Source organism: Malurus melanocephalus, unplaced genomic scaffold (assembly GCF_030028575.1).
Source record: "Malurus melanocephalus ecotype Western Australia unplaced genomic scaffold, MMel_1.1 scaffold_681, whole genome shotgun sequence".
NCBI classification, from domain to species: Eukaryota; Metazoa; Chordata; class Aves; order Passeriformes; family Maluridae; genus Malurus; species Malurus melanocephalus.
The window spans coordinates 211609-236783 of NW_026623913.1; the positions used below are offsets into that span (position 1 = coordinate 211609).

At 48.7% G+C, this 25175-nt stretch overlaps 1 protein-coding gene across 1 annotated transcript; it reads left to right on the top strand.

The window, feature by feature from the left end:
- The first annotated feature begins 391 nt into the window (after positions 1-391).
- CDS2 (CDP-diacylglycerol synthase 2) lies at positions 392-24744 on the top strand. The gene is made up of 13 exons (XM_057384032.1): positions 392-474; positions 12208-12350; positions 13215-13311; positions 13706-13803; positions 14664-14803; positions 15182-15240; positions 16323-16405; positions 17472-17559; positions 17919-17987; positions 18545-18697; positions 18990-19109; positions 19705-19808; positions 20469-24744. The coding sequence occupies exons 1-13, from the start codon at positions 412-414 to the stop codon at positions 20596-20598; spliced, it is 1347 nt and encodes a 448-aa protein (XP_057240015.1). The 5' UTR covers positions 392-411; the 3' UTR covers positions 20599-24744.
- The last annotated feature ends 431 nt before the right edge of the window (positions 24745-25175 follow it).

Sequence of the window (25175 nt, forward strand, 5' to 3'; positions counted from 1 at the left end):
ACCAAACAAACCCATTYGTCCCTTCAGATAAACCCCTCACGATTCTCCTAGCGCCYAMGGRCCTTCCCGCGCGGAGGAACTTCCCRCTCCCTCCCTCTCATAGGCGCACTCGCGCCACAAATGATGGCGTCCCCCACATCCGGGTACACCTGGGCGCGGCCATGCCTCGCTGAGGCCCCGCCCCTCTCCCGTTCTGCACCTCCCATTGGTCGGCCTTGACGCACGCCGCACCGCAGTGGCGCACACGCCCCACCCATCATGGCGTACGTCCTCATCCGGGTACACCTGGGCGTGGCCAGCCCCGCACAAACCCCGCCCCCGGTGCCCATCCTGCGCCGCCCATTGGTGGTCGGCAGTGTCCGGAGCTGTGGCGCCCCCTGGCGGCAGCGGCGCGGCGGTCGCGGGTCCGGCATGAGCGAGGCGCGGCTGCGGCCCGGGCGCGGCCCCGGCGGGGCGCGGGACCTCCAGGACAAGGTGCGGAGCCGTCCCGGGGGTGTGAGGGGACTGGGGGAACGGGGGGAACCGGGGGCCGGCCGGGGAGCGTCGGGGAGCGCGGGGCCTGTGCGCCGCGGGGGTACCGTCTCCCGTGGTGAGGCCGCTCTGCGTCCCCTGGGCTGCCCGGCGCTTGGCGAATGTGCCCCGCGCTTGGTTTATTCGCYCCTCACGACACCCGCGAAGGAGGAGATCCCACCCCTGGGGGTGTTTCGTGAACCGGCCCGGGATCCGCCGTGTGGGAGCTCGGAGATCTGGGCGTGARCTGCGTTTGTGGGATGGCTCAGGTGGGGTCACAGACCTTCCCTCAGGGRAGAGTTTGGTGCCTCCCAGGCCATCCCCAGGGAATGAGGTGGGGATTACAAACCTTCCGTTAGGGAAGGGTTTGGTACCTCCTAAGGCATTCTTAAGGACGGAGGTGAGGGTTCCAAAACCCTCAGGTTTCCTTAGGGAAGACTTTGGTGCTTCCGAAGTCRTCCCCAGGGAATGCCCTCCCTTGGAGGGCTCTATGGGAGTTAAATTGCGTTTCTCCAGAGGAAGGAGTTTTCTGTTTCACGGCGGAAGAGCCATGGGAGGCAAACCTGGCAAACATCTCCTCTGTTCCATCCCCGAGCCTGYCTGGATGCTCACAGTTGCTCTGCAAGTCATTTGTCAAAACCTAGTTGTCTCTYCTCCTGCGCCTCTCCGAAGAGGAAGGGGCCGAGAGGAATAAACAATCAGGGAAAACTTCATAAATAACATTTGCAGGCTCACAGGGACCAAAAGCTGGAGGGAAAAGCAATTCTTGCTGTGCTGCTGTTTAATGCATTTACCTTGGGAGYGACTCTGGACTGGTCCATCAGCTCTCAGCAGCATCATATTGATGTTTTGTCCATTAGTGCATGAAGGGTGCAATTCAGAGCAGCATGAAATCAGCAGACAAAACTATTTTGCAATTTAAGTGCCATTTAAATGCTATTTTAGTACAATTTTAATGCTGTTTGAATGCTAGTTAAACACCTGCTAGAGGCTGTGCGGGCAGGTTTGAAAGAAGCTTTATTGAGCTGATGTGATCAGGGAGGGATCTGGGACAGAAGGTGCTGGCAGTGGTGGGGAATAGGTCACCCTGGTRTGGAAGTGGAGGTTCTGCCTCTCTCACAGTTAACTCTGACACCACATTTCCTAACCTGAGGGAAGGGAGCTCTGACATGGCTCTGGTTTGGTGGTTGTTGTGCAGAGGGTTAGGCCTTGAGATAAGTACGTTTGTCTCAGCTGGAATTTACTCTGCAGCAGAAAATCTTCAGGGAGTTTTTTATTCCAGGACTTTAGTGGGAGTTTGAAGACCTCCCTCCACGTTGGGAGGGCTGATGCTGCTTAACTGGTGCACAACAAACTCCCTGGGCCAAGCTGGGATTCGCTTTAGCTCCTTGTCCTGTGCTCCTAAAGAAGGTCAGGGGGATGCTATTCCCAGGGCAATCCTTTTATCTCCACGCAARTGTTTTCACATATAWTGAGCYKTTTGAAGGACTSCTCTCWTATTTCCCTYGTGTCAGTGACCTGGAGTGTCCTTACCAGAGAGAGGGAACATTGATGTTGTGCTGCTCCTCATAAAATAGTTCAAAATGAATTGCAGAAGGAAAGAAAAGGTAATAAAATGTTCCCAAGCAGTGAGGAACAGCTCCTCTGAAGTGCTGAATGTGTTGTTTTGTAATAGAAGGCAGTGATGGGAGCAGAGAATTTGTCAGAATTGTTAAATGCAGCTGCTGGGACGTTACCTGGTAACTAATYCTGCCCTCAGTGAAACCCTTGGTGTCGTGCTTTCCATGCTCAGTGGCAAGGTTTGCTTTCCTTGCCTGAGATCCAACAGTTGTGTTTTTTTGAGCTGGGGAAATGCTTGGGAAAGGCTGGGAGCAGCACAGGGAAGAGCCAGCGCAGCAGAATCACTGGACTGTGTGGTGTTCCTGGTGGTCTYGGGTCTCCCAGGGCTCTSYGCTGGTGCTGCTCTGAGAGGAGATGTTCCCATCCCTGCTTTGTCATGCACGGTGCCTTGCCAAGGGGAATAGTTTAGCAGTGCATATTTTATTTGACAAAAACCCTGGAGGCTTCTGGCAAGAGCTCCCAGCTCTGTGTTGACAGAAACGCRTTACAATGGGATGTAAGCATCAAGGCTAGTTTTTAGATCATGTTGGTGTTATTTCGTGCTTGTTTCCACCTTTCTGTTTTGGCAATGGAAAGTGAGAGGCTGGTTTCACTTTCTGCTTCTCTGGCCCTTGCACAGTGTCCCAGCTTTGATATGTACCCTGTGTTGGCACAGCTGACCCTGRGCTGCCTCAGGAGATCCTACTGCCAGAATGTTTCAAAATTGATTTTTTAAASCATTGTGCAACACAAAGTCTTCGTCTCAAAGAGAACAAGGCAACATCTGTTTGTTCTGGTCAGTGAACTCTCTCTTATCTCTCCAGTGGATAAACAGGGAACCTTGCCCTGGTGTTATTTGTACCCATTTGTTAAGCCTGCAGGTCTTGGATGCTGTTACCTGTTGGTGTTTGTGTTTTGATATCTGAGAGTAGATCGTGGAATCATGGAATGRTTTAGGTTGGGAGAGACCTTTAAACTGATCCAKTGCCACCCCCTGCCATAGGYAGGGACAYCTTCCTTTATCCCAGCCCTGTCCAATCTGGCCTTGGACACTTCAGGGRTGGGGTGGCCACAGCTTTTGTGCCAGGGCCTCACCATGAAACAAGTTCCATTTTCTTGTAACTGTACAGGTCCCACTCTCTTCCAAAGACATCTTGGTCTTTGTAGACTCATTTTTTTTGCTTTGTAGCCTCATTCATTGTCTAAAACTAGAGATCAGTGCCTTTCCTCTTGTATTGTGTACATCCCATGACATTTCATTTTGTCTGCAGCTCCCAAAGAGAACAGGAAAAGCACAAAAGAAAATTGTTTCCTGGTGCCTCCTGAACTCCTGAAGGCTTCTGCTGGTTTGGGGGGATTTTATGATGATTTCTCAGTAGATGCTTGTGCTTTGTGTGATTCCAGAGTGAGGACTGAGGGGTTTTTCCTTATCCATCTGGTTGCTGGGACATTGCATGAAGATTGGAGTGGGTTGGAGTGGGTTCCCAGGTGTCCTGTTGCCACCCCCCAGGGAGGAGGAGATCCCAGCCCATCTCACTTATGGTCCTTTGTCCCAGTACCTTGCTGGAGAATCCTGTCTCTTTGCAGGTGCAAATGGAATCTGTGCTGGCTTYGTGCCCTTCCAGGTGGAGTTTTCCATTTCTGGTGGGAAAAGGGGTGACAGTGGCTGCAGGAGGCTGCCTTGATCAGACACAGGGTGTGCAAGAGTGGCATGACTCTGTGTCACCAAGTGTTAGATGATGAACACTGGTTTCTTCCAGCTTGGTTTTGCATCAGCCTGACAATGTGACTTTTATCTGGCTACATCTGCTTTGTGTGGTACAGAAAGTGARAGACTCTGGCATCCAAGCCTCGTGATTTCTTGTGCTTCCAGGCATTTATTTCTCGTGCTTCCTGGCATTTTGCAAAAATTCCCTGGTGGTCTGATGTGCTCTGAAAATGCTKAGCTAAGGGAGGGCTGTGCTGTCCCTTGGGTCTGCTCAGGAAGGTAGAGGGTGGCTGGGACTGTGGCCTGGGGTGAGCCAGAACAGGGGCAGCAGCTCCTATTTTGGCTTTTAGCTCAGAAGAGGTGCAGGATACAGAGAGATAATAGTACAGGCACTCCTAAGGTTCAGGCAGTTTCAAATCCTGTTACYTCCCAGATTTCAGGAGAGCTCCTGCTAGTTGGGAATTTGTGATAACAAGGTGAGACTGTTGTAGGACTAAACCAAATAAACCACTGCAGTGATGCTTCTCTTCATCTCATCCATGACCAAGAGAGGCTGAAGTCCAAGTCTGCTSCCAGACCCACTTCAAAAGATTATTTTTTCAGTAGCTCTTAATATTATTTTAGGCTTGATTCCAAGCATCAGTTTGCTGAAGCAAGAGCCTCATGTATTGTTGGTAGATGTTCACAATCTCAGCTCTGTTGGGAGAGTACACCCCAGCCTTTCCTCCAGTTTGATGCTCAGCTCTGTGTGCCTGAGCACTCCTGTGCATTGTTAATTGTGACCACAGGTACTAGATTGGTTGTGTTCCCAAAGGAAAARTGACACTCAAGTTTAACACCTTTGCCAGCATTTCCTTTGGAAGGTGTTTGACTTGGCCACTGCTCCTTTCACCCATATCCTTGCTTATTGGTGGCAATGGCAGGGAAGTTTGATCACAGAAAGATTTTGTCATTTTAAAAGGTTGGATGGCATCCTTTCCTTCCCTGCGTGAAGCACTTCTGTGACAGGGTGAGCAGTGAGGCTTTCAATGCTCATGTCAAACCACCAAGYTGTTTTTCCTATTACTCAGCCCTTTGCATAGTTCAGAGCTGGCTTCCCTTTCCTATCCTTATTTAATGAGTAGGATATTTCTGTCTGATCTGGAGGGTTGCACAGGTGAGTGTCCCCCTTGGCAGTGCYGGGAAGGGGCAGTCACCTCCAGGCTGTCCTGTTTTCTGCTTTGCTGCTGGATCTTAGTGAAGCTGGGAGCTTCTTCCTGAGCCACCTTTTGCTGCTCCAGCAGTTCTGTCCTCGCTCCTGGATATTTATTGTTACTGTTTATGATAAGATCAGGATAGCAGAGGTGATGGGGGATATTCCTGCTGTCCTTGGGCCCTCTGGCAGGATGAGGTCAGCACTCATGCTGTTCTGGGCAGTGTCTCTGCTCCTGCTTCCAAAACTGTGTGCTTGTAGTAGTGTCTKGGGGTGACTCCTGTGGGTGGAGGGATGTTTGTGTGTATCTTTCAAGCAGGAAAAATCCTCAGGTCTATTGGAGGTAAAACCCTTAAAATCACAGAATCCCAGATTGGTTTGTGTTAGRAGGGACCTTAAAGCCTGCCAAGAGCACTAGACCCCAGGGTGCTCCAAACCCCATCCAGCCTGGCCTTGATGACACCTGTGACTTCAGAAAACCACAGATTTGGGTTCATCAGGATCACATCTAAACACAAGGGTCCAAGTCCATTTCTTGATTAGTTCAAATAAAGCCAATAGGATTGACTGGCAGAGAAATGTGAACAAGACTGTGCAAAATGCCACCTTAGAGTCAGCAAATTAAATAAYCTGGTAAGATTTTTTTTTTCCTTATGCTTTGGAAAAATCTGTATGAAGTCCTGAGGAACTGAGGGTCACGAGCYACTGGCCTTGGTGTGATGCAGGCTCTCGTTTCAGAGGACAGAAATAGCATTTTCCTGCAGTAACCTCCCAGTGTGAACAGTTGCTGCAGAGCTGTTTGTTCTCCCTCCTGTTTCTCCCAGCTCTCCCAAACAACAGCAGATTGAAATGTCTGTGCAGGGTCCAGCAGACAGAGCTCCAGCCTCCCTCAGGCATCAAATCCCAGAAGCTCATGGAGCCTTKCTGTCCTGTTCTGAGTGTGTTTCTGTGTCTCTGCAGGGAAGTGCCAGCTCAGAAATGCCACGGGAGCACCGGGATACCACCTTAGATCCAGGAGAACCCAGAAGCCTCTGTCCAAAACAGCTCCATCACGTGTTCAGAGGGGGAGGCAGGTTCCTTTCTGAGCAGTAGGAAATTCTGGGGCAATGCCAGAACCACCYACCTATTTTTGTATTCCTTTGTACACAATAGCTGGTGCCTGGTGCCTTTTCCTCCTTGATTTCCTGGATGCAGCAGCCCCTGCAGTGGGTTCTAGGGGTCCTGGCAGAGGATGAACTCCTGATGAGTCACAGGATTGTGTGACTTCATGAATTCTGTTTACTGTCAGGGAGATCAGGCTCTGGTACCAGAGGGATGTGCTGGGTGCAGACTCAGCCTGGCTCCCAGCATATTCTGTGGCTGAACCAAACAAAGCTGGTGCTTTGGGAACAGGGGATGAGTTTTCTCTGCTATTTCAGCCACTGTGCAAACATTCCTGCTTTTTGTGATGATATTATCTGCTAAAGGTCTCCATTTTTAGGCATGTCCTAATTTCTGTGCATATTTTCAACTGGAATATGGTTATTTTGGGATGTGGAAGGGAGTYCTGTATCAACAGAAATGAAACCTGAGCTTTGTTGTTTTTTTCAGATAACAAATCAAGCAGCCAGCACTGCGTACTAGTGTGGTAGATACCTCAATGGGGGGGACATGAGAAACTTGAATTTAATTGTCCTGCAGGTAATATCACACCACAAGACCAATGTAAAAACACTTAGCAAGAAAACCCCAGTGTTTTTTYGGGACCTTCCTACAAATCAAGCCTRGGAGWTTGATTCTTCCTTCYGGTGCTTAATGGTCTCCAGACTKCTATTGTTTCATCYTCCTGAGCTGTAAACCTGTAGAAGAGAATATCCTGTAATTTGGAAGTGATGGGATGAGTTTTGGCTGTGATGTCACCCTGTGGGGCCCTCTGAGGTGGGTTTGGGGGGCACAGCAGCTCTTGGAGGTACCAAGAGGTTGAGGTTAAAGCAGGGGGAAGAGGAGAGAGGAATGGAGCAGCTTTCCTGGTTGTAGGAATTAACTGAGAAACACTGAGATTTTCATTACTGAGGCTGCTGAGTTTGTATTCATTAGACTATATTTACTTTGATCCTGCAGATGKGCTCAGAGGTGAGAATAGAAGTACAGTTGGTCCATTTTCTTCCAGCTGTCAGCTCTGCTGCCTGAAAAAGCAACTCTATTTGTTCAGCTTTTATTTTATAATAACATTTTCTGTCACAGCTTTTTGTTAAAATCTGGCAGGAAGTCTAAATAAAACAATGCCTGGTTCCAAGGAAGGTGTCTAAATAATAGCATTTTTAAAACTAATTTAATATGCCAGTGTTGAATACTTAACTGTATATCTGTATTGGGCAGAAGATTTTTGGCAGGGAGAGAGCAGGCTYGTTTCTATGGCAACTGAGATAATGTCATGGATATTTGTGTAAAAATCCCAGTGCTCATGGCTTTCTCTGTGAGAAAACCATTTCAATGTGAGCACAAATTTCTTACCACCTGCTTGAAGGAGTTAAGTTGTTTAASGAAAGCTCAGACAAACTCATTTCTCTGTGTATCTTTTCTTCAGGGTGATAAAATATTTGTTGACAAATGTTGCTCAGAGCTGCTGATTTCATAAATAGAAAAAGTGAGCAGGTATCTGGCTTTTCTCTGCTCTGGTTCAGCAGTCAGGAGAAATAGCCTTGCAGAGGTTTGGGGTTTTACTCTCTTCATCATGACTTGTGTAGAAATCAATGAATTAGGATAAAATGGACCTTACTGCCTCGGTTTTGTTTCTGTGTTCCTTTTCCCCCACTATTCTGCAAGAAGCCTTCAATATTGGGATGATAAATGGAAGAAGGAGCTCTGGGCTCACCTACGGCGCTAGATTAAAAAAACCTCTTTGGTTTAATAATGTTGGTAAAACGTCCCAAGAGAAACAGTAAAAGCTTTRGACTCTGATTGTGTTTTAATGGATTTAATGCTCATCCTGTAAAAGAAATGGAAAAATAAAGCCAGATCCCAAGGTAACCAGAGGGAAAGTTGGCTTTGCTCTTACTGAGGGGTTTTAAAGGTTTCCCTGGTCTACATCCTGCAGAACAGGATGTCTTACATMCTGAGTGCTCTGCCCTTCTGTTTGGGAGGAGGAGACCTAGGGAATGTCAGGAACTTACCAGAAAGATTGGTGAGGGAGGGCTATGGGCAGAGAATATGGAATAAATACAGATGGAGACAGCTCTGTGCCCCTCCAGGAGCAGCAGTGGGAAGAGGTGGGATTGCTGGGAGGTGTCTGGGCAGTGACTGGGATTGCTGGGAGGTGTCTGGGCAGTGACTGGGATTGCTGGGAGGTGTCTGGGCAGTGACTGGGATTGCTGGGAGGTGTCTGGGCAGTGACTGGGATTGCTGGGAGGTATCTGGGCAGTGACTGGGATTGCTGGGAGGTGTCTGGGCAGTGACTGGGATTGCTGGGAGGTATCTGGGCAGTGACTGGGATTGCTGGGAGGTATCTGGGCAGTGACAGGTTCAATGAAGCCCTGGGGTGGAATTGGCATTTTTAGGATCATGCTGTGTTAGTTGGTACCTCGAAGTCATTGTTGGTTCAGGGGTCTGTGAGCATCAACCTGTGGCTGAAGAGCTTTGATTTTGGGAAGAACCTAAATAAMAACTAGGAAAAGGCAGAAAAATGTCCATGGAGGGATGAAGGAGATAGTACGGGAGACAGTATGGTGCAGTGGCTTGGAAAGGAGACCATTCACGATTTCTGGGACAACCTTGTGCAAGTTGGAGCYTCTCCACGCTTTTGTTTCAGGGGAAGAAATAGAAAAAAACCAGAAGAGGCATCAGAAAGCTGATGTTTCTTTGGGAAGCAGCAGAGTTGGTGACAAAATCCCATCTCTCAGAGCCTACTCCCCTGYTGGTGTTGTCATTCCAGGCTTTTCTGGAAGCACTGCCTGTAATGAGCTTAAATCCCMCTGGCACAGCCCTGCCTGTCAAAGAAGCTGTGCCGTGGGCTTCTGATCCTCACAGACAAGGGAGAGCAGTGGAGAAGTGTGGGACATGTCCCCAAGGCAATGCCAGAGGGTGTCCCAAGGCAATGCCACAGCTGGGCTCAGTGGCCCACACCAGGGTGCATCATGCTCRGGCTTAAAAACCTTATTTAACACCCACTCAGCTGCTTAAACTGATGATTTGTAGGCTGATGGGGGCAATTTGCATAAAAGGTATAAAAATAGTGTCAATTACTGAGTCCTCTCTATAGCCTATATCTGGCACAATGTCTTATAAAATCTCAACGCTCTGATTCAGGAGAATATGAGTAAGGAGAAGAACTCACTCTTGATGTTACTCAGTCATTTTCAAAGCAAAAAGGTTAAAATGTCAGTTACCCTCACTTTGCCTTGTGATTTCTTCCATCAGGCTTAAACTGATCAAGGAAAAAGTGTCAGGAATGAGTCCTGCATTTTCTCGTTGAGCCCTAACAATGTCCATTTATTGTGATTGGCTTCYTGATTATCTTTATTGGCTTCTTTGTGCTTTCTGGGAGTAACCTGGCAATGTTTGTGGGAGCTGTGGGTGTTGTGTATTTGTTGCTCCACCTCTGCTGTTACTGGTTTTTAGGGTGAAGTGGGGAACAGCTGGGCTACCAGTGAGGCTCTTCTGCTTCTGGAGCCCAAAGCTCTTTGCAGATGAGRTTTGGGTTGGCCTTGCCCTGCAGTTGGTGACTCGGGGATTTGGTGATGTGGTTTTATATCAATTTGCCTGCAAYATCTGYGTGGTATGGTTGATTTAGGGAATCATTGYTGGCATATGGCAGRCATCAGGATGTGASAAGGATCAGGTGCAGCAGGGATCAGGWTGWGRSAGGGATCAGGATGAGGCAGGGATCAGGATGTGGCAGGGATCGGGCACAGCAGGAATCAGGATGTGACAGGGAGCAGGATGTGAGAGGGATCAGGCACAGCACGAATAAGGATGTGGCAGGGATCGGGCACAGCAGGAATCAGGATGTGACAGGGATCAGGTTGTGAGAGGGATCAGGATGAGGCAGGAATCAGGATGTGAGAGGGATCAGGATGTGAGAGGGATCAGGCACAGCACGGATCAGGATGTGGCAGGGATTGGGCACAGCAGGCATCAGGACATCAGCTCACTTGCACCATCAGATTCCTCAGTCCTTGAGCATTTCTTTCATCTCTCATGTTCTTGGCCAGTACTGGACATGAGGAAGGCACAAATGCTTTTTCCCCTTCTTTTGGTCTCTGAGCACTTTGTGAAGCTTCYGATCCTCTGATTTGCCTGCTTTGCWCTTGGGGAATAAAACACTGGATCCGTCTTCTCAGTTCGGTSCTGCTTCTTTTACCAGGCTGGTGACTTGTGTGGGGTGATGGACACTGGGACTGCACCAGAATTGTGCTTGAGGATTTTAAGTTTAGCCTGTAYAGAGGAGAAGCTGATTTTGGTCTGGCTGGAGCTATTTAGATCGCTCCCAGGGGAATTCTGCAGAGAATCCTTTTACTGGAGAAAGCAYTGCAATGGGAGCATGAACTATAGCTAAATACAGAGCACAGATTGCCTAAAACCTGACCTGTGCTGTAYTATAAAATGCCAAATCTGTGGTCCCCAGGGAGGGGATTTTCAATATCCAGTCTCTGCTACCATTTGCAGCTGCCTTATGGATTTGAATTCCCAGCTAAARTCCCTCCAAAATCTGAGGTCCAAATGGATTTTGTGGACCAGTGAAAAAACAGCTCAAAAAAAGCCATGTTGTATTTCATTGCCAGCTCTTCAAACCCATGTGAGGGCTGGCAGCTGTGTTGTGTTGAAGGCAAACCCAGACTCCTCCTTCCTGGTGGATGAATGGAAAGAAGGAGTGTGGAGGAAGGTGAAGAGGAGGTGACACTGGGTGCTGCTGGTGTGTGGCTGGAGCTCTGCGCATCCCTGGGAATAATCTCTGACATCACCAATGTATTTTTAGCTGCCTCCACCTGACAGTGCCTCCCTGTCCTTGTCTGATTTAAGAACCTGGCCTGCAGCCATTGAAATGTTCCAGCTGGGGGAGTGATTACCTTTTCCTGCTTTGAATAAGGGAGCAGCTCCAGCCTTCCTGCTCTACTGAACTACAAAYACCCCCAGCTGTGGACTGCACCTAGCCAGTCACAGCAGATTTGGCTGGTTTTGATCTGGACGACGCTGCCTGGGAGCCCTAAGGGGTGAAGTCTCATTGTTTGCAGAGCTCCCAGCGTTTGTCAGCTCAGCTCTCTCTGTGCTTTTCCTGCAGACACACTCACTTTTCCGGGAGTTTGCAGATAGCCTGTGGGCTGATGCCAAGTGCTCTGCCTTGCCTGCATGCTCCCCAGGGAGTGGCCTTTTCCTTCCTTACTTCCAGGAGTGAGGAGCAGGGTGAAGCTGTGCTGCTGAAATGACGGGCAAAATGTGGAGTTGCGCATTTGTCCTCTGTTCATGAGCTGGRTCAGAGTGCAAACAGCGACTGTGAAGAGCCAGGACTCACCTGCTGTCTGCTCTCCACCCTGGCCTGGTGCAGAGCCTTCAGTWACCTGCCTCGCCTCTATTTATTTACCCTTAAACACAGGACTTTGCTTGGGGCTGAGTGCTGGAGCAGTCCAAGGGGCAGGGAAAACACACAGCACGTGTGTCCCTCTGCAGCACCGCGGGCTTCCCCTGGGGCCAGAGGGGATGGTTGGGTCAGGGTGATAAGCCATGCTCTTCCTCCTCAGCTGCTTGAGGATGGGCTCTGTGTTATTTTTAGTGTCCTCAAGTCATCAGCGCTTCAGAAGTCTGTCAGGAAGCCTTGAGCCTGTCCACTTGGAAGCCTTTCTTCCTGGCTAATTTGGGCAGTGTTACATTCTTTGAGATCYGCCTGAAAATCGAGACCTTGTAAAAATTCCTGCTAATGAGTCCCGGAACACTTGCTTCACTTGGAAATGCTCATTAATCCACTGCAAGGCATCTGTAACTRTGCAAGGGAAGCAGGCCCTTTCCTGTGTCTGCTGCTGAGACTGAGGGGCCATCAAATCCCTTGTGGATGTCACCTGAAACACCTGAGGATGTTTCTCATGGGTTTAACCCTGTGTAATACACAGAATAATTTCTTCTCCACTCTCTCTCATGCCAAAGCAGAGCRGTGGTGTTAGAGCCAGTTGGCTGGCTCAGGTTCCTTCAGAGTGGCTGCTAGAACTCCTTGTCTCTCTTTAATTTGCAGGAGTCAGAGTCTGACACCAAGCTGGATGGAGAGACAGCATCAGACAGCGAGAGCAAATCTGAGTTTGGGGGTTCATCCCCAGTGCCGACATCGGATGACACTCCAGAAGTGCTGAACAGAGCTCTCTCCAATCTGTCCTCAAGGTGACACTGCCTGAGCACCATCCTGTGCTCTCCCAGGGCTCTGCACCTTCCCTGTGGTTTCCCATGCCCAGTGGGGGCTGCTGAAGCTGAAGGAGCTGCTGGCCAGGCCTCTCCCTGCTCCTGAGAGCGTGGGAAGCAGCAGGGTCAGGGCTGTGGGTGGGAGAAGAGGGGSCAAAGCAGTGCTGGGGGGATCTCTTTGCCTGCTGGGTCCTGGCAGGTCCAGGCCTGGATGGGGCAGACCCACAGAGCTTGTGTGTGGTATTGATGGCACTCACAGCAAAAGTTTGAGGTGCGGGGTTTTTAACCACTGCTGTGAYTGAATTCTGCAGGAATGCTTGAGGATTTGTACTGATACGGACAGGATTTAGAAACAAGACAGGGATATACTCTATAAACTGCTCGAGAGAAAATTGTCATATTTATATTACAGTAGAAGGTGTCTTTCCTGGGTGTGCTGTGAGGGTGGAAGAGGCTCACGGCAGGAAAATAGTGAAAGTACAACAGGGGCCACCCCTCTTGGATAGTAGTGCAGAGAGGGGGAATGACTCCCATTTTATTTGAATTTATCATGCAGCTTGTYCAAGGTGTGGTGAACCTGCAGCAGAACAGGAGCAGAGGCTGCCCTGTCCCATTTCAGCACCCTCAGCCCCTAGGTAAAGCTTTCTGCATTTAGTGAGACTGAGCTGCAAACCTGCAACTGCTGTAGCCAGGCTTTTGTCATCAGATCAAGGTCTCTCTGCACCTCTGAGAGGAAACTTGGGGTTTCCAGGGCTGTTTCCTTCCTTGACATGCAGAGAGCAGAAGTGCTGTTTGACTGCTTTGCTTCATCTTGACTTTATSTGATGTTTTCCTTCCATGGCCCAGATGGAAGAATTGGTGGGTGAGAGGCATCCTCACGCTGGCAATGATCACCTTCTTCTTCATCATCATCTACTTGGGYCCCATGGTCTTAATGACAATAGTAAGTGCTCCTCAGAGGTCTCCTGACCTTCCCCATTGATGGGTGGGGGGGAGATTGCAGGGACACTGCAGGGGTTGGGGAACTCAGAGCCTCATGTTCTAGAGGTCCTTATTCATCTTCCTGGATTTCTCTCTCCATGGAGRAAGCCTGGGAGGAATCTGCTGGTCAGTATTGGGCAGCAGTTGGTACTAATAGAAGGGGTYGTTAGAAACCTGCAGAGGAAAGGGGAGGAAAAACAATGTGCTGATCTTCCTATATTGGATTAGGAGAGTCCTGCAGGACTGGCAGCCACTGCTGAAGTACCTTTTGCTCTGTACATACRTGTTTTTGTTTCCTCCAGGAAAGAGGTGTTTAACCAATAGGAATTACAGTGCCTGGATATCTTTTTGTGCAGGTGATGTGTGTCCAGATCAAATGTTTCCACGAGATCATCACTATTGGCTACAAYGTGTACCATTCGTATGACCTGCCATGGTTCAGGACGCTGAGCTGGTGAGTGAGGGCCTCCTCCCCATCCCCTGCCCTCCTTGTCCCTTGTGTGCAGCACCAACACCTCACCTGGGGTACACAGGGGACCCAGCCACAGACMCTGGGGCTGCTGTGTGCTGACAGTGACCTTCGTTGGCAGCACTTGTAAACGGAAATCACAGAATCCCAGAATGGTTTGGGTTGGGAGGGACCATAAAGATCATCTCATTCCAACCCCRTCATGGGCAGGGACACCCTCCACTATCCCAGGTTGCTCCAAGCTCCGTCTAACCTGGCCACAGCTTCTCTGGGTACCTTGTGCAGGGCGCCTCCCCACTCTCACAGAGAGAAATTCCTTCCCAATATCCCATCTAACCCTGCCCTCCTTCAGCTTAAGTCCATTTCCCCTTGTCCTGTCACTATATACGGGTTGGGGAAAGGACAGGAGTGGGGCTTTTGGGGCACAGAGAGTGGGTGATTTTGGGATGCATGGAGCAAGTGGGTTTGGAAGTGGGTGCTTTTAGGAGGCACAGGGTTTTGGGATGCGCAGGACAGGGGATTTTGGGGAGCACAGGGTGGGTAGTTTTGGGGAGGTGCAGGGTGTGTGATTTTGGGAGGCAGAGGCCAGTTGAGCAGTGCCACCTAAAGGCAGAGTCTGTGTGCATCATGGCCAAATCCAAACCCCAGCCATGAGCCATCCCAGCGTGGGGCTGAGATGCAGCTACTCCTTGGAATGAAGGTGCCATTTCCAAACTGGGGGAGGCAGTTCTGGCTGGCAGAAGCAATGCCTTTTGGCAGTGTCACAGAGCAGTGTCAAGACCTCAGGGATCAGCCACTTCAGGAGCATTTTAGGTTTCTGCTGACAAGATCCCCACCCTCCCCAGGTACTTCCTGCTGTGTGTGAACTATTTCTTCTATGGCGAGACAGTGACAGATTATTTCTTCACCCTGGTGCAGAGGGAGGAGCCCCTGCGGATCCTCAGCAAATACCATCGTTTCATTTCCTTCGCTCTCTACTTGACAGGTGAGCACCACCTTAATGTCAGGGCTGGAGGGAAGAAATCTCCTGCCTGGAGTGCTGTGTCCAGTGCAGGATCCACAGTACATCATATCTGTTCTCCAGCGATGCTGTAACTTGGCTCCATGGTGAGAGTGGAGGTGGCAAATCTTTTCCATGAGRTTCTGGAGGAGAAAACTCCRTATCTTTATGGGACAGCCAGATTGGTCATCTGTCCAAGTGTTGCTTATAGGCAGTGGTGRCTTCCAAAGCAGTGCATTTCTCACTCCCCATTGCTCCTTTATTCAAATAAAATCCCAAGCAGCTGTGCAAAATCATGGCACAAGAATAYTTCTGATTGTTGAAGGCACATTCCCACCACTGACTTCCCTTCTTTCTCCTCAGGTTTCTGCATGTTTGTCTTGAGTCTGGTGAAGAAACACTATCGCCTCCAGTTCTACATGGTGAGGTTAAAATCCGGGGCCTGGTGAGGTYAAATCCAGGGCCTGTCTGCCCCCAGCTGGAGGCAGAAGAAGGAATAATTTAATTTAGGCTGCTTGAAAATATTCTGTGAAGCAACTGTGTGTCAGTAGGTGCTTCTGCTGCCTGGAAGAGAAGTGACTGTGAGCACAGTGTATTTTTAGGAAGCTGACTGACTGATTTGCCTTCAAACATGTTCTCTTCTCTCTGCACTCTGCAACTAAGAAACTTCCTACAAGTTGAGAGGGCTGCACAAGGCTGCTTGAGAAGACCCCCTGGCTTTTTAAACTCCTTCTCTGAGGGAAAAGTCCAAGGGTGGCTCCATCCAATCTTAGCCTCAGACTCAGCAAGGATTTAAACTTTGTGACTTTGTCCTKCAGGTTTCAATGSTGACAARWCATACATYTATAAAAGATGAGTTATTTGTTAAKACAAATGTGCAGACAAAAGATARTAGATGAAAGATCTTAATGAGAATTCCTTACTACATAGTATAAAAGTAAAGAATTTCTGGTAGATTATAGTGTTATATAAGATGGGTACCTTGATGTAGTGCACTATATTAAAGCTGAAAAAAGAAATAATATTGAATAGGAGTCAAAAATTTAACTTACCCCAAAAATGATGATAACATTCACAGATTCCTTCACTTTATCCCTTGGGAAGAAACCATGAAATAGGTATTCCYGCTCACAGGAGAAACTCCACATGTTTCCAGGAAAATATATGGAAGATTTCTCTGTGAAGTCTGGTGTGGCTTTTATAGTTGTAAAATGAGTCAGTCAGAAATCCAGCTTTGCAGATCTTCAACAGTGAGATGTTTATTGGCAGCTGGGAGAWGCCAGGAYAGTTGTTCACCCCATGGTGCCAAAAAAACTCTGTACAAGACAGCTTGTCCTGTTTGTCTGACTGGTTAACAGACWATAAATAATAGATGAGCTTTATGGGCGTGAGGTGCCCTGGTACCCTTGWGCTTGAGCTGTTCTGAGGAGCACTGAGCATCTGAGCTGAGCAGTGCTGCCAGTGGCTCTGGGCAGCCTGGACAATTTGCTCTGTTCTCTTCCAGTTTGGCTGGACCCATGTGACATTGCTGATTATTGTTACCCAGTCCCACCTCATCATCCACAACCTGTTTGAGGGAATGATCTGGTGAGTTTCCTCTGTCTTTTGAGCTGCTTTGATTTCTGCAGTCTGAAACAGCTKCATAGAATCATAGACTGGTTTGGGATGGAACGGGCTTTAGTGATCATCCYAMCCCCTGCYGTGGGCAGGACACCTTCCACTATCCCAGRTTGCTCCAAGCTTCATCCACCTTGRCCTTGGGCACTTCCAGGGATGGGGAGTCCACAACCTCTCTGGGCAACCAGTGCCAGGGCCTTATCACCATTACAGTAGGAATAAATTCCTAATATCTAATTTTTTTTTAATCTCAAAACTTGTTTTGAGTTAAAACTGTTCTCTCACAAAAGCAAATGGCCAGGGAGAAGGTGCTTCCTGTGAGGGACCAGTCTGCTCAGAATTGCAAAAGACTGAGTGAGTCCTCAGAAACTTAGGTCTTGGTTTGTGCTACTTCAGCATATACAGAGATGTTGTAAAGGAGAATTTTGTAAAATTGCTGTGGGGTACAGGAACCTTTCAGGTGTCTTTGGGACTGGCTAGGTGCTTTCTGCTGATACCCACACTTGCTAAATGTGTACATTTTCCCCAGTTGTTTGGGGAAATGCTGCTCGTGTGGGGCCGTGCTGTCAGCATGTGGTAAAAGCCACWCTGGAAGGCAGGAGGGGAGCCTGCCACCACAATCCAAGTGCTGTGCACAGGGGAAGCCCCTTTGGTGGTTCTGCCAAAACCAGCAGGGACAGGAATTAATTCTGGGCACTTTAAGATTGCCTGTTCCTCAGTGTGTCACACTACAGCTAAAATGCAGGAAATGTTTATGCAGGAGGTCAGGAGGGGAGTGTCCAACACCCTGTTGTGTGTGGCTAAAAAAAATGYGCTGAAAACAGGCCATTCTGGGTACACAGCCCACTTTTCAGTCCAGAGCACTGGAATAACCCCTAGATTTCCCTCAGAGTTTCATGTGGTTTTTTTTTTGCACTGGAAGAGGGKATGTTGGTGTGATGGCGCTGCAAAGTGCCTTTTGATGGCAGCTGCTCAGTAAGCACTGGAGTTGTGTGATGTTGGCACTTGCCAATGGTTTGACCCTTGTTCCCTGCAGGTTCATTGTCCCGATCTCCTGTGTGATCTGCAATGACATCATGGCCTACATGTTTGGGTTCTTCTTTGGCCGCACGCCGCTCATTAAGGTTTGGGATACTTTGGGGGACAAMATGTGAACTTTGTCCTTTGGGTCTCAGTCCTGTGCTCCCCCAGCTCCTGCTTTGTAGCCTCTTACGGTTCTAAAGCAAGTCTCCAAATTACATCTGGTATACATCCCAATCTTTGAGGATATAAAATTAAATCATAGACCCATTTAGGTTGGAAAGGACTTTTAAGATCGAGTCCAACCGTGAATGAATGAACTGTTTCAGACCCAGGTCAGCTTCTGACCAAACTCTTATTTGTGGGGTGGTGGCACCAGTTTGTGTTGGCCTCAGCAGTTCACAAGTGAGGAAGGTCTGCAGAGGGGTATAAATAATAACTCCCTTTCCTCTCTCTCTGGCAGCTCTCACCAAAGAAGACCTGGGAGGGTTTTATTGGAGGATTYTTTTCCACYGTTTTGTTTGGATTGCTGGTACGTRCCATTATGGTACTTCCTCTATTGGAGGAGTTTTCCCTTCATAGGATCGCAGTGTTTTGTCTAAAAAATCCAGTCAGGCTTTAATCTCTGCCATCTCTTGTCAGATATTTCACCTTTTCTTGCTGCCCAGCATTCAAAGTGGTCCATTGCTGTATGCAGTCACTGCTAGTGGTGCTGAATACTGGAGAAAGTTTTCAATCCCTGTGATGTGCTCATTACAGTAATTAACCATTTTCCYTCTGCTGCTGTTGGATGGTGCTGTGCATAATTTCAGGGGCTGCGTGGGGAAYTCCACACTCTTGGAATGTTCTACCCTGTTTTTATGACCATCTCTGTGGCTACTGTTGCTGTCCCTCAGCCTTAGGGTACACCCTGGTCACTCCTCTACTTCTGCATTTAGCCAATTACTGCTGCTCAGGGGAATAATCTCCTTAAGGAAGCTGGGAGTGTGGCTCCCYCCTCCCTCATCTCCTTGGGTGGCCTTTCCCTTGAGAAATCCTTGAGGAAAATATTAATCCTGTTTTCTTGTCTCTTCTCCTGTCTCCCTGGAGCTGTCCTATGTGATGTCTGGGTACCGCTGCTTCACGTGTCCTGTGGAGTTCAACAACGACACCAACAGCTTCACCGTGGACTGTGAGCCCTCTGAGCTGTTCCAGCTGCAGGAGTACAACATCCCTGTGGTGCTGCAGTCTGTGGTGGGCTGGGTATGATTCTCTCTGTTCACTGGGTCTTACTTAGTGGGGCAGGATCACTGAGGAAAGAGAGCAGTASTTTGTTTTGATGTGAAGGAATGTGACAGGGGTTGAAGGTGCATCCAGAAAAAAAGGGGGAAAGTAGTGGTGCGTGTATTTGATTGAGAGCCCAAAGGAATCATCCCAAATCTGGTGAGACATTAACCCACCTGAAAACCAGCTGAGCTAGAGCCTGGGGGGCAGAGAAGGAGGGGTGGGCAGTGTTGTTCTCATTGGAAATCCTCCTGTGCTGTTTTTCCTGCAGAAGACAGTCCGGATGTACCCCTTCCAAATCCACAGCATCGCCCTCTCCACCTTTGCCTCCCTCATTGGGCCCTTTGGGGGCTTCTTTGCCAGTGGCTTTAAGAGGGCCTTCAAAATCAAGGTGAGGATGGTCAAAGTCAAGGACATTTTGGGAAGGTAACACGAAGTGGTTGCTGCCATTTGACACAGTCCTGAAGCTCTGAGGGAAGGGAGGGGAAGGGAGGTTTCTTCAGTAACAGATAAAATGCTGGAGCAGGATCTGGGTTTTTTTTTTTTTTGACCAAAAGGGAACAGACCTTAAGATTTCAACTGTGATATTCTAAACCATGCTGTGGTGCAGGTAGAGGAAGGAAGACCTTGCCAGGAAGTTTTGCAATCTGAGGTTTCCCTTGATGTCTTGTTGGCTGGTTTTACATATAAACAGTCTGTGCTCAGTTAAGATGCCTTGAAAGGCAAGGCAGGGTGGCAGCAGATAAATATTTGCCTTCYTTGACATTTGAGTAACAGAGCTGGGTTGAGCCTCAGTGCTCCTCTGGCACCAGCAACTTCATAAAGGAGAAACTTCCAAAACCAGGGAGACRTTAAACAAAATGTTTCTTTGGTCTGACTTTGCTTTCTGGGAAGAACTGGAGTGAGGGGATGAGTGTGGTGTGTGGGGGCACAACAGCAAGCTCAAGTATGGGGTGGTGCTCAGTGCAATTCCTCTGCTCTCACAGGACTTTGCCAACACCATCCCAGGGCACGGGGGGATCATGGATCGCTTCGACTGCCAGTACCTGATGGCCACTTTTGTCAACGTGTACATTGCCAGCTTCATCAGGTGCGTTTGCCCTGCTGGGGCTGGGGGTTCCTGTCACACCCRGGGCATAACCTGCCTGGCAATGAGAGGCAGTTGTGCTCCCTGATCAATTAACAGCTGAAAAGACAAGGCAGGAAATGGGGRCTTGAGAACGGGAAGGATCTTTAGCAGAGCTGGAAACACAACCCTCATTTCYTGTGGGATGTTATTCCAGTCCCATTGTCCCCCTCCATGTCCCTTCTGCATCCCTGTGAATCTTGGACATGAAAATCTAATTTTGCAGCATTAACAAGCATTCTATAGCCAAGCACAGAGGAAAAAGCCTGTAGGTACCTAAAAGATCTACWGGGGTAGCTGAGGAGCTGTCTGTATGTGGCTGCTTTGAATTTTGAGGGGGAACACCTGCTGGTAAGATGCACAATCCTGTTCAAATGTATTWGGTTTGGGGTGTTACTTTGTGTTTACTGCTCAGCCTCTTGTGCCTTTTGAGTCCATTGCCACACCCCAAATGTAGTTAGGCTTCCTGCATAGAGCTGGCAAAGGAATGGACAACACAGCAGTTAATCTAAACCCGTTATTTTGATGAAATTATCTTTGAGCCCCACCTCCCTGAGTTTAGCCATTGCTAAACTGTTTTTATGTTAGCAGTACCCCATTGCTAACTATGCTTTTGTGTTCCAGAGGCCCTAACCCAAGCAAACTGATCCAGCAGTTCTTGACATTGAGACCAGATCAGCAGCTTCACATCTTCAACACTCTGAAAGCACACCTGGTGGACAGGGGAATTTTGGGGAGCCTGGAGGAYGCATAGACCCYGGGTGGTTGGAACAGGACTGAAAAWGGACAGGCCTCCTCCAGGGAATTCCTGGCTTGCCTGATTTAAGACAATAGCAAGGCCTCATTTCACTGTAACTTTTCTTCCATTCTTGGTAAATGTTTGCATTTGTGTTTTTTTTTTAAATAATATATTTATAGAGCTTTGGTTCAAATGAGCAAATCTTGGGTTTGTAGCTGAGAAGGAGTTAAGGCTTGAAATGTCTTTTGGGTGGAGCCGGAGGATTGATCATCCTCACTGGGGTGTGGGCAGAGCTGAACTTTCCCTATGGGTGGGTTTTTGCAGGGAATACAGAGCATTGTCCATGGGAGCGGGCAGGGAGGGCGAGGCTGTGCCCTCCCCTGGCCCTCCTGCTCCCAGTGGCAGCTCAGGGGACCATCCTTCTCTCCAGTGATAACTGGGAGTGCAATGTGAATTGTCCCAGAAGTTTATGCCTGTGGGAATCTCCTTGCACCAGGTAATTGGAAGAGGATCTTGTGCTAACCCAGTCCTATTTCCTCTGCCAGCCCTGCACCTGCTCTCACCTGCTGCTTTTGCAGTGCCTCTCACATTCCCTCCCTTCAGGGCTGATATTTTGGCAAATCAGATTTTTATAACCAATTAAACCCAAAACAGACKGGGGACAAGGAGTCAAGAAACATGATAGTTGTGTGTGGAAATGTGTGAGGTTCACATTGCTTCAAAACTGATTGAAGTAATTAAGTTGTAAAGAATGTTGAAGTTCCATTGAGAAATTCCTGCAGAATAAGAACAACCTTTAAGCAACTTGGTTCATTTTGCCCTACTAAATACCCTTTAAGAACCACACTTCTTCATTTCTCCAAGGTTGGAAACCCCACTCTGGGATATTTGAAGTAACTTGGGGAGCAGTTTCCAGCCAGTTTCATTGCTGGGTGGGCTCCAGCTACAGCTGGGAGTTTTGTTTTCTTTCAGGGATCATGTCTGTTTGTTACTTGAGTTGTAGAAGTCATGCTGCTGAGTTTACCATGGTCTGTGTTGCATTTCAGTCTGGGTTTCTTTCTCTGCAGGCTTCTGTCCTGCTTTGCTTACTGAATCTTGTCAGAAATAGTTTGTATTTTATAGCTGCAAGTTTTATTGAAGTACTTTCCTTAATTTTGTTATACTTCTTTATTATTTAAAAATGAGAGCCCTAAAGATTGTAAAAGTATTCTTTTTTTTTTTTGTGATCAGATAGAGATAATATCCCCATTTACACCTTAAGCAATGCTCCCAAACACAAGGTGACTCTGATTTTTCTTCTTTTCATAGTTTGTGCATGGGAGAGAGAAACTTTACTTATTTTAGCCTGGGGAATGAGTGACAGGRAGAGATAATACAGAAATACATTGGTGTTTTCAAGCAGTTGCTGCCCTAAACCTTAGACATAGACCCCCATATGAGATCTGTACCTGCTGCAAGCTGGCTTGGCATCGACAGAAAATAAACCACCTGAAAATACCCCAAATTCAGAGATTTTACTCCATATRCTGATTCTGCCACTGCTTTCATTTACCCTGAGTGTGCAAGAATGCTTGTGTGTGTGTAAGTACATGGCACAGGTCCCAAGCTCCATCCCACATTTTTGTAGGACTGTGGTGGGCGCTGCTTTGTCTTACTGAACAGAGCCACAGGGCAGGATGTGTGCTACAAATGCAGATGTTTGATGGAAAGCACAAGCTTCAGAGAAGGCTCTGTTTTTATGAATTATTTTCAGTTGGTGCTGACAAGTTCTGCACTGAGCCAGTTCAGGATTCTGTTTGGGGAATGCCAGTGGTGTCACACATATTTTCCTGGGCTGGCTGTGGAGACTGTTCCCTTCCAGCTTGAATTAGGCAGGGATTTATTTTCTGTCGACAGAGCAAAAATTGGCCCAAGCCCCTCATACAGAAACTGCAGAGGAGAAGCAAGGTGCTTCCATTTGGCTTTGCCCAGGGTTAACATTTGGGCTGTTTGATGACAATTTGCCTCAGTTCAGCGAGGCCAAGTGAGGCCCTGCCAGGWGCACCCATAGGAACAGTGTGGGGGTGCCAGGTTTGGTTTGCCTTGTGGGGCTGGACCAGCTGGTGCTGTTCTGGATTCTCCCTGTGCATTGCCAACACCATTGCCAAAATCCCTTGTTGTGACTATTGGGTCACAGGCAGAAGTGACAGTGTTGATAAATATTACAAAAGTGTGATCTGTTCATAATAAGCAATTTCCCTGGTGGGTCTTTAGTCTCCTGCTTGTCTGCTTTAAAATTTTTGTTCCTCTTCGGTTAGTGGGGCAAAGGTTTGCTGCAGGCTCTGGTTTGGGGCAGAGCTGGGTGTTTCCAGAAGGTGTAAATGCCCGAGGTGGGCACTGGAGGGCAAAGCAATTCCACTGAGTGGCTGTGAGAGAAGCAGCAGCAGCAGCAGCTCTGCCTGTGGGTGGCTTCCCTGATCAGCTTTATTCCTGTTTCCTCCCCTGAAGGGTGGCCTTCCAAACCTGGGCTGCTCCTCATGGGGAAAGCTGCCTGGGAATGATATGCTGCATGAAGTTCATTTCAGTGAGTGGTAACAGTGGATCCTTGGAGGAGGAAGGGAGGGAAGTGGGGGAGATCATTGGCAAGTTGTGCACCTGAACTCAGAGAATCAGGAGTTGGATCCTGCATTTGGGTAGGAAGGGRCCTTAAATTTTGTTCCACCTCCCTTGCCCTGGGCAGAGAATTTCTCACTAGACCAGGTTGCTCCAAGCCCCACCCAGTCTGTCTGAACACTTCCAGCCATGGGGAGTTTTAACTCCCTGAGAAAAGATGAAAAGCTGCAGTTCGTGGCTGTGGCTGTTTTTGAAGGAGTAACTGATGTGCAACAASGGATGTGCAACAGCACATGTGGCCCCTCTTTGCATTAAGCCCTGCAGGACCTTGGTGATGCTGCAGCTCTGAGSAATTTTGGTGTTGGAGGGGCCAGAATGACCACAGGGATGGTGGGTAAGGAGATGTGGGGATGCTCCCAAGAAGTTCYCCAGCTGCAGAGCTTGAGCTCAGTGTGGCACAAAAGTTCTGGTTCACAGTGGGCTCCAGCAGCAGAGAAGTTGGGAAGAGCAGAGCAGCAAGGGGAAGATGGTGCCAGCTGGAATGTGTGTGTGGGCAGAGGGGAAGGGACAGGAAGGATTTGGCCAGTGGGAAGGCATGGCTGGGCAGGGGCAGGCTGGTGTGGGGGCCACTTTGCTTTAGTGTCACTGAAGAAGCTGCCAGGGAGGTGAGTGTCCATAGGGATGGCACATGGCTGGGACGCTGCTGTGGTGCAGTGAGTGGCTGGCAATGCTGGGCAGGGCATTGGACACCCCCAGTGTTTTGTTTTTTAGGGGCTAATATGGTTTGGACACAGGTTTGATCCACAGCTGGGCTGGGCCTGCAGCCACAAGCACTGRCACTCCTTGGTGGGAATTTGCTTTACCCTGTCTGCCTGTAGGTCAGGTGAGTTTGCAGGTGGGAGGCAGGACCAGCCTGTGGCTACAATGCTCAGGGAAGCATSAGACCTGGGTTCTGCAGTGTGTCCTGTGGGTCAGTCAGTGTTAAACAGACATTCCCTGGGCAGGCTCAGCAGTGACCCTGAGCTGAAGGGGCAGCTCTTTCTGGGCTCTGTGGTGCTGTGTGGCACAYGGAGCTGGGGCTCCTGCAGCATCACCTAAGGCTTGGCACCAGSCTGTGGAATCTCAGTGTCATCTTCCAGGGAATGTGTCCTGTGTCTGGTGTGTGCAGAGAGCCCCCCCAGCCTGGCTCTGATGGGATCTTGCCCTCTCTCCCTTCCCCATCTGTGTGATGGGAGCAGGGCAGGGCTCTGCTCAGTGTGGGCCCATCCAGCCCCTCCTGGGGACAGCTCAGCCATMAACATCATTGCATGGAAGCTCCCGTGGTCCCTCCCTCTGTGCCCAGGCCCGGAGTGGCAGTTTTGTAATCCCTGTGTTATCCCTGATCTTCAGCCCTGGCGTGTTCCCACCATAGGCTGCTTTCTCTGTGCATTGTTCTTTTGATTCCAGTTTTAGCTACACAGGTAGAGTTGCCTTTCTTTGACTGAATGTTTGAATGTGAAATATTGTATATTTTAAAGTATTTACCCTATTTATATACTGTATGTTACTGTTAAATAAATATACGTTCCATTGTCTGTAGAGGAGTTTTATTCAGTGCTGTGGGATGCTGCAAACCTTTCCATGCTCCAYAGGGCAGTTCCATGTTACAAACTCACATTCTCTCATTTCTTGCCCTGTAGCTCTCCTTCTTCAGGGATTTTCCCAAGAGCAGACCTGTGRCAAGGACACAGGTGGGCAGGATTGGACTGTCCACATCCTGTGTGAGGGACATGAACAGCCACATTCCCAGTGGGAGTTGGGTGACTGTGGGTTCAAATCATCCAGGCACATCTTGCTCGGCAATGAGGGAAGTGTTGGCACTGCTCTTCCTGCAAAATCAGCTCATTTTACCTAAAGATTTCATTGGGAATGTGAAAAATTGCTGGGAGTTCCACTAAGCATAAGTTATTCCTTCATTTTAATCATTTCTCCTGGCTTGCCTGGGATCAAGAGAGCAGAAT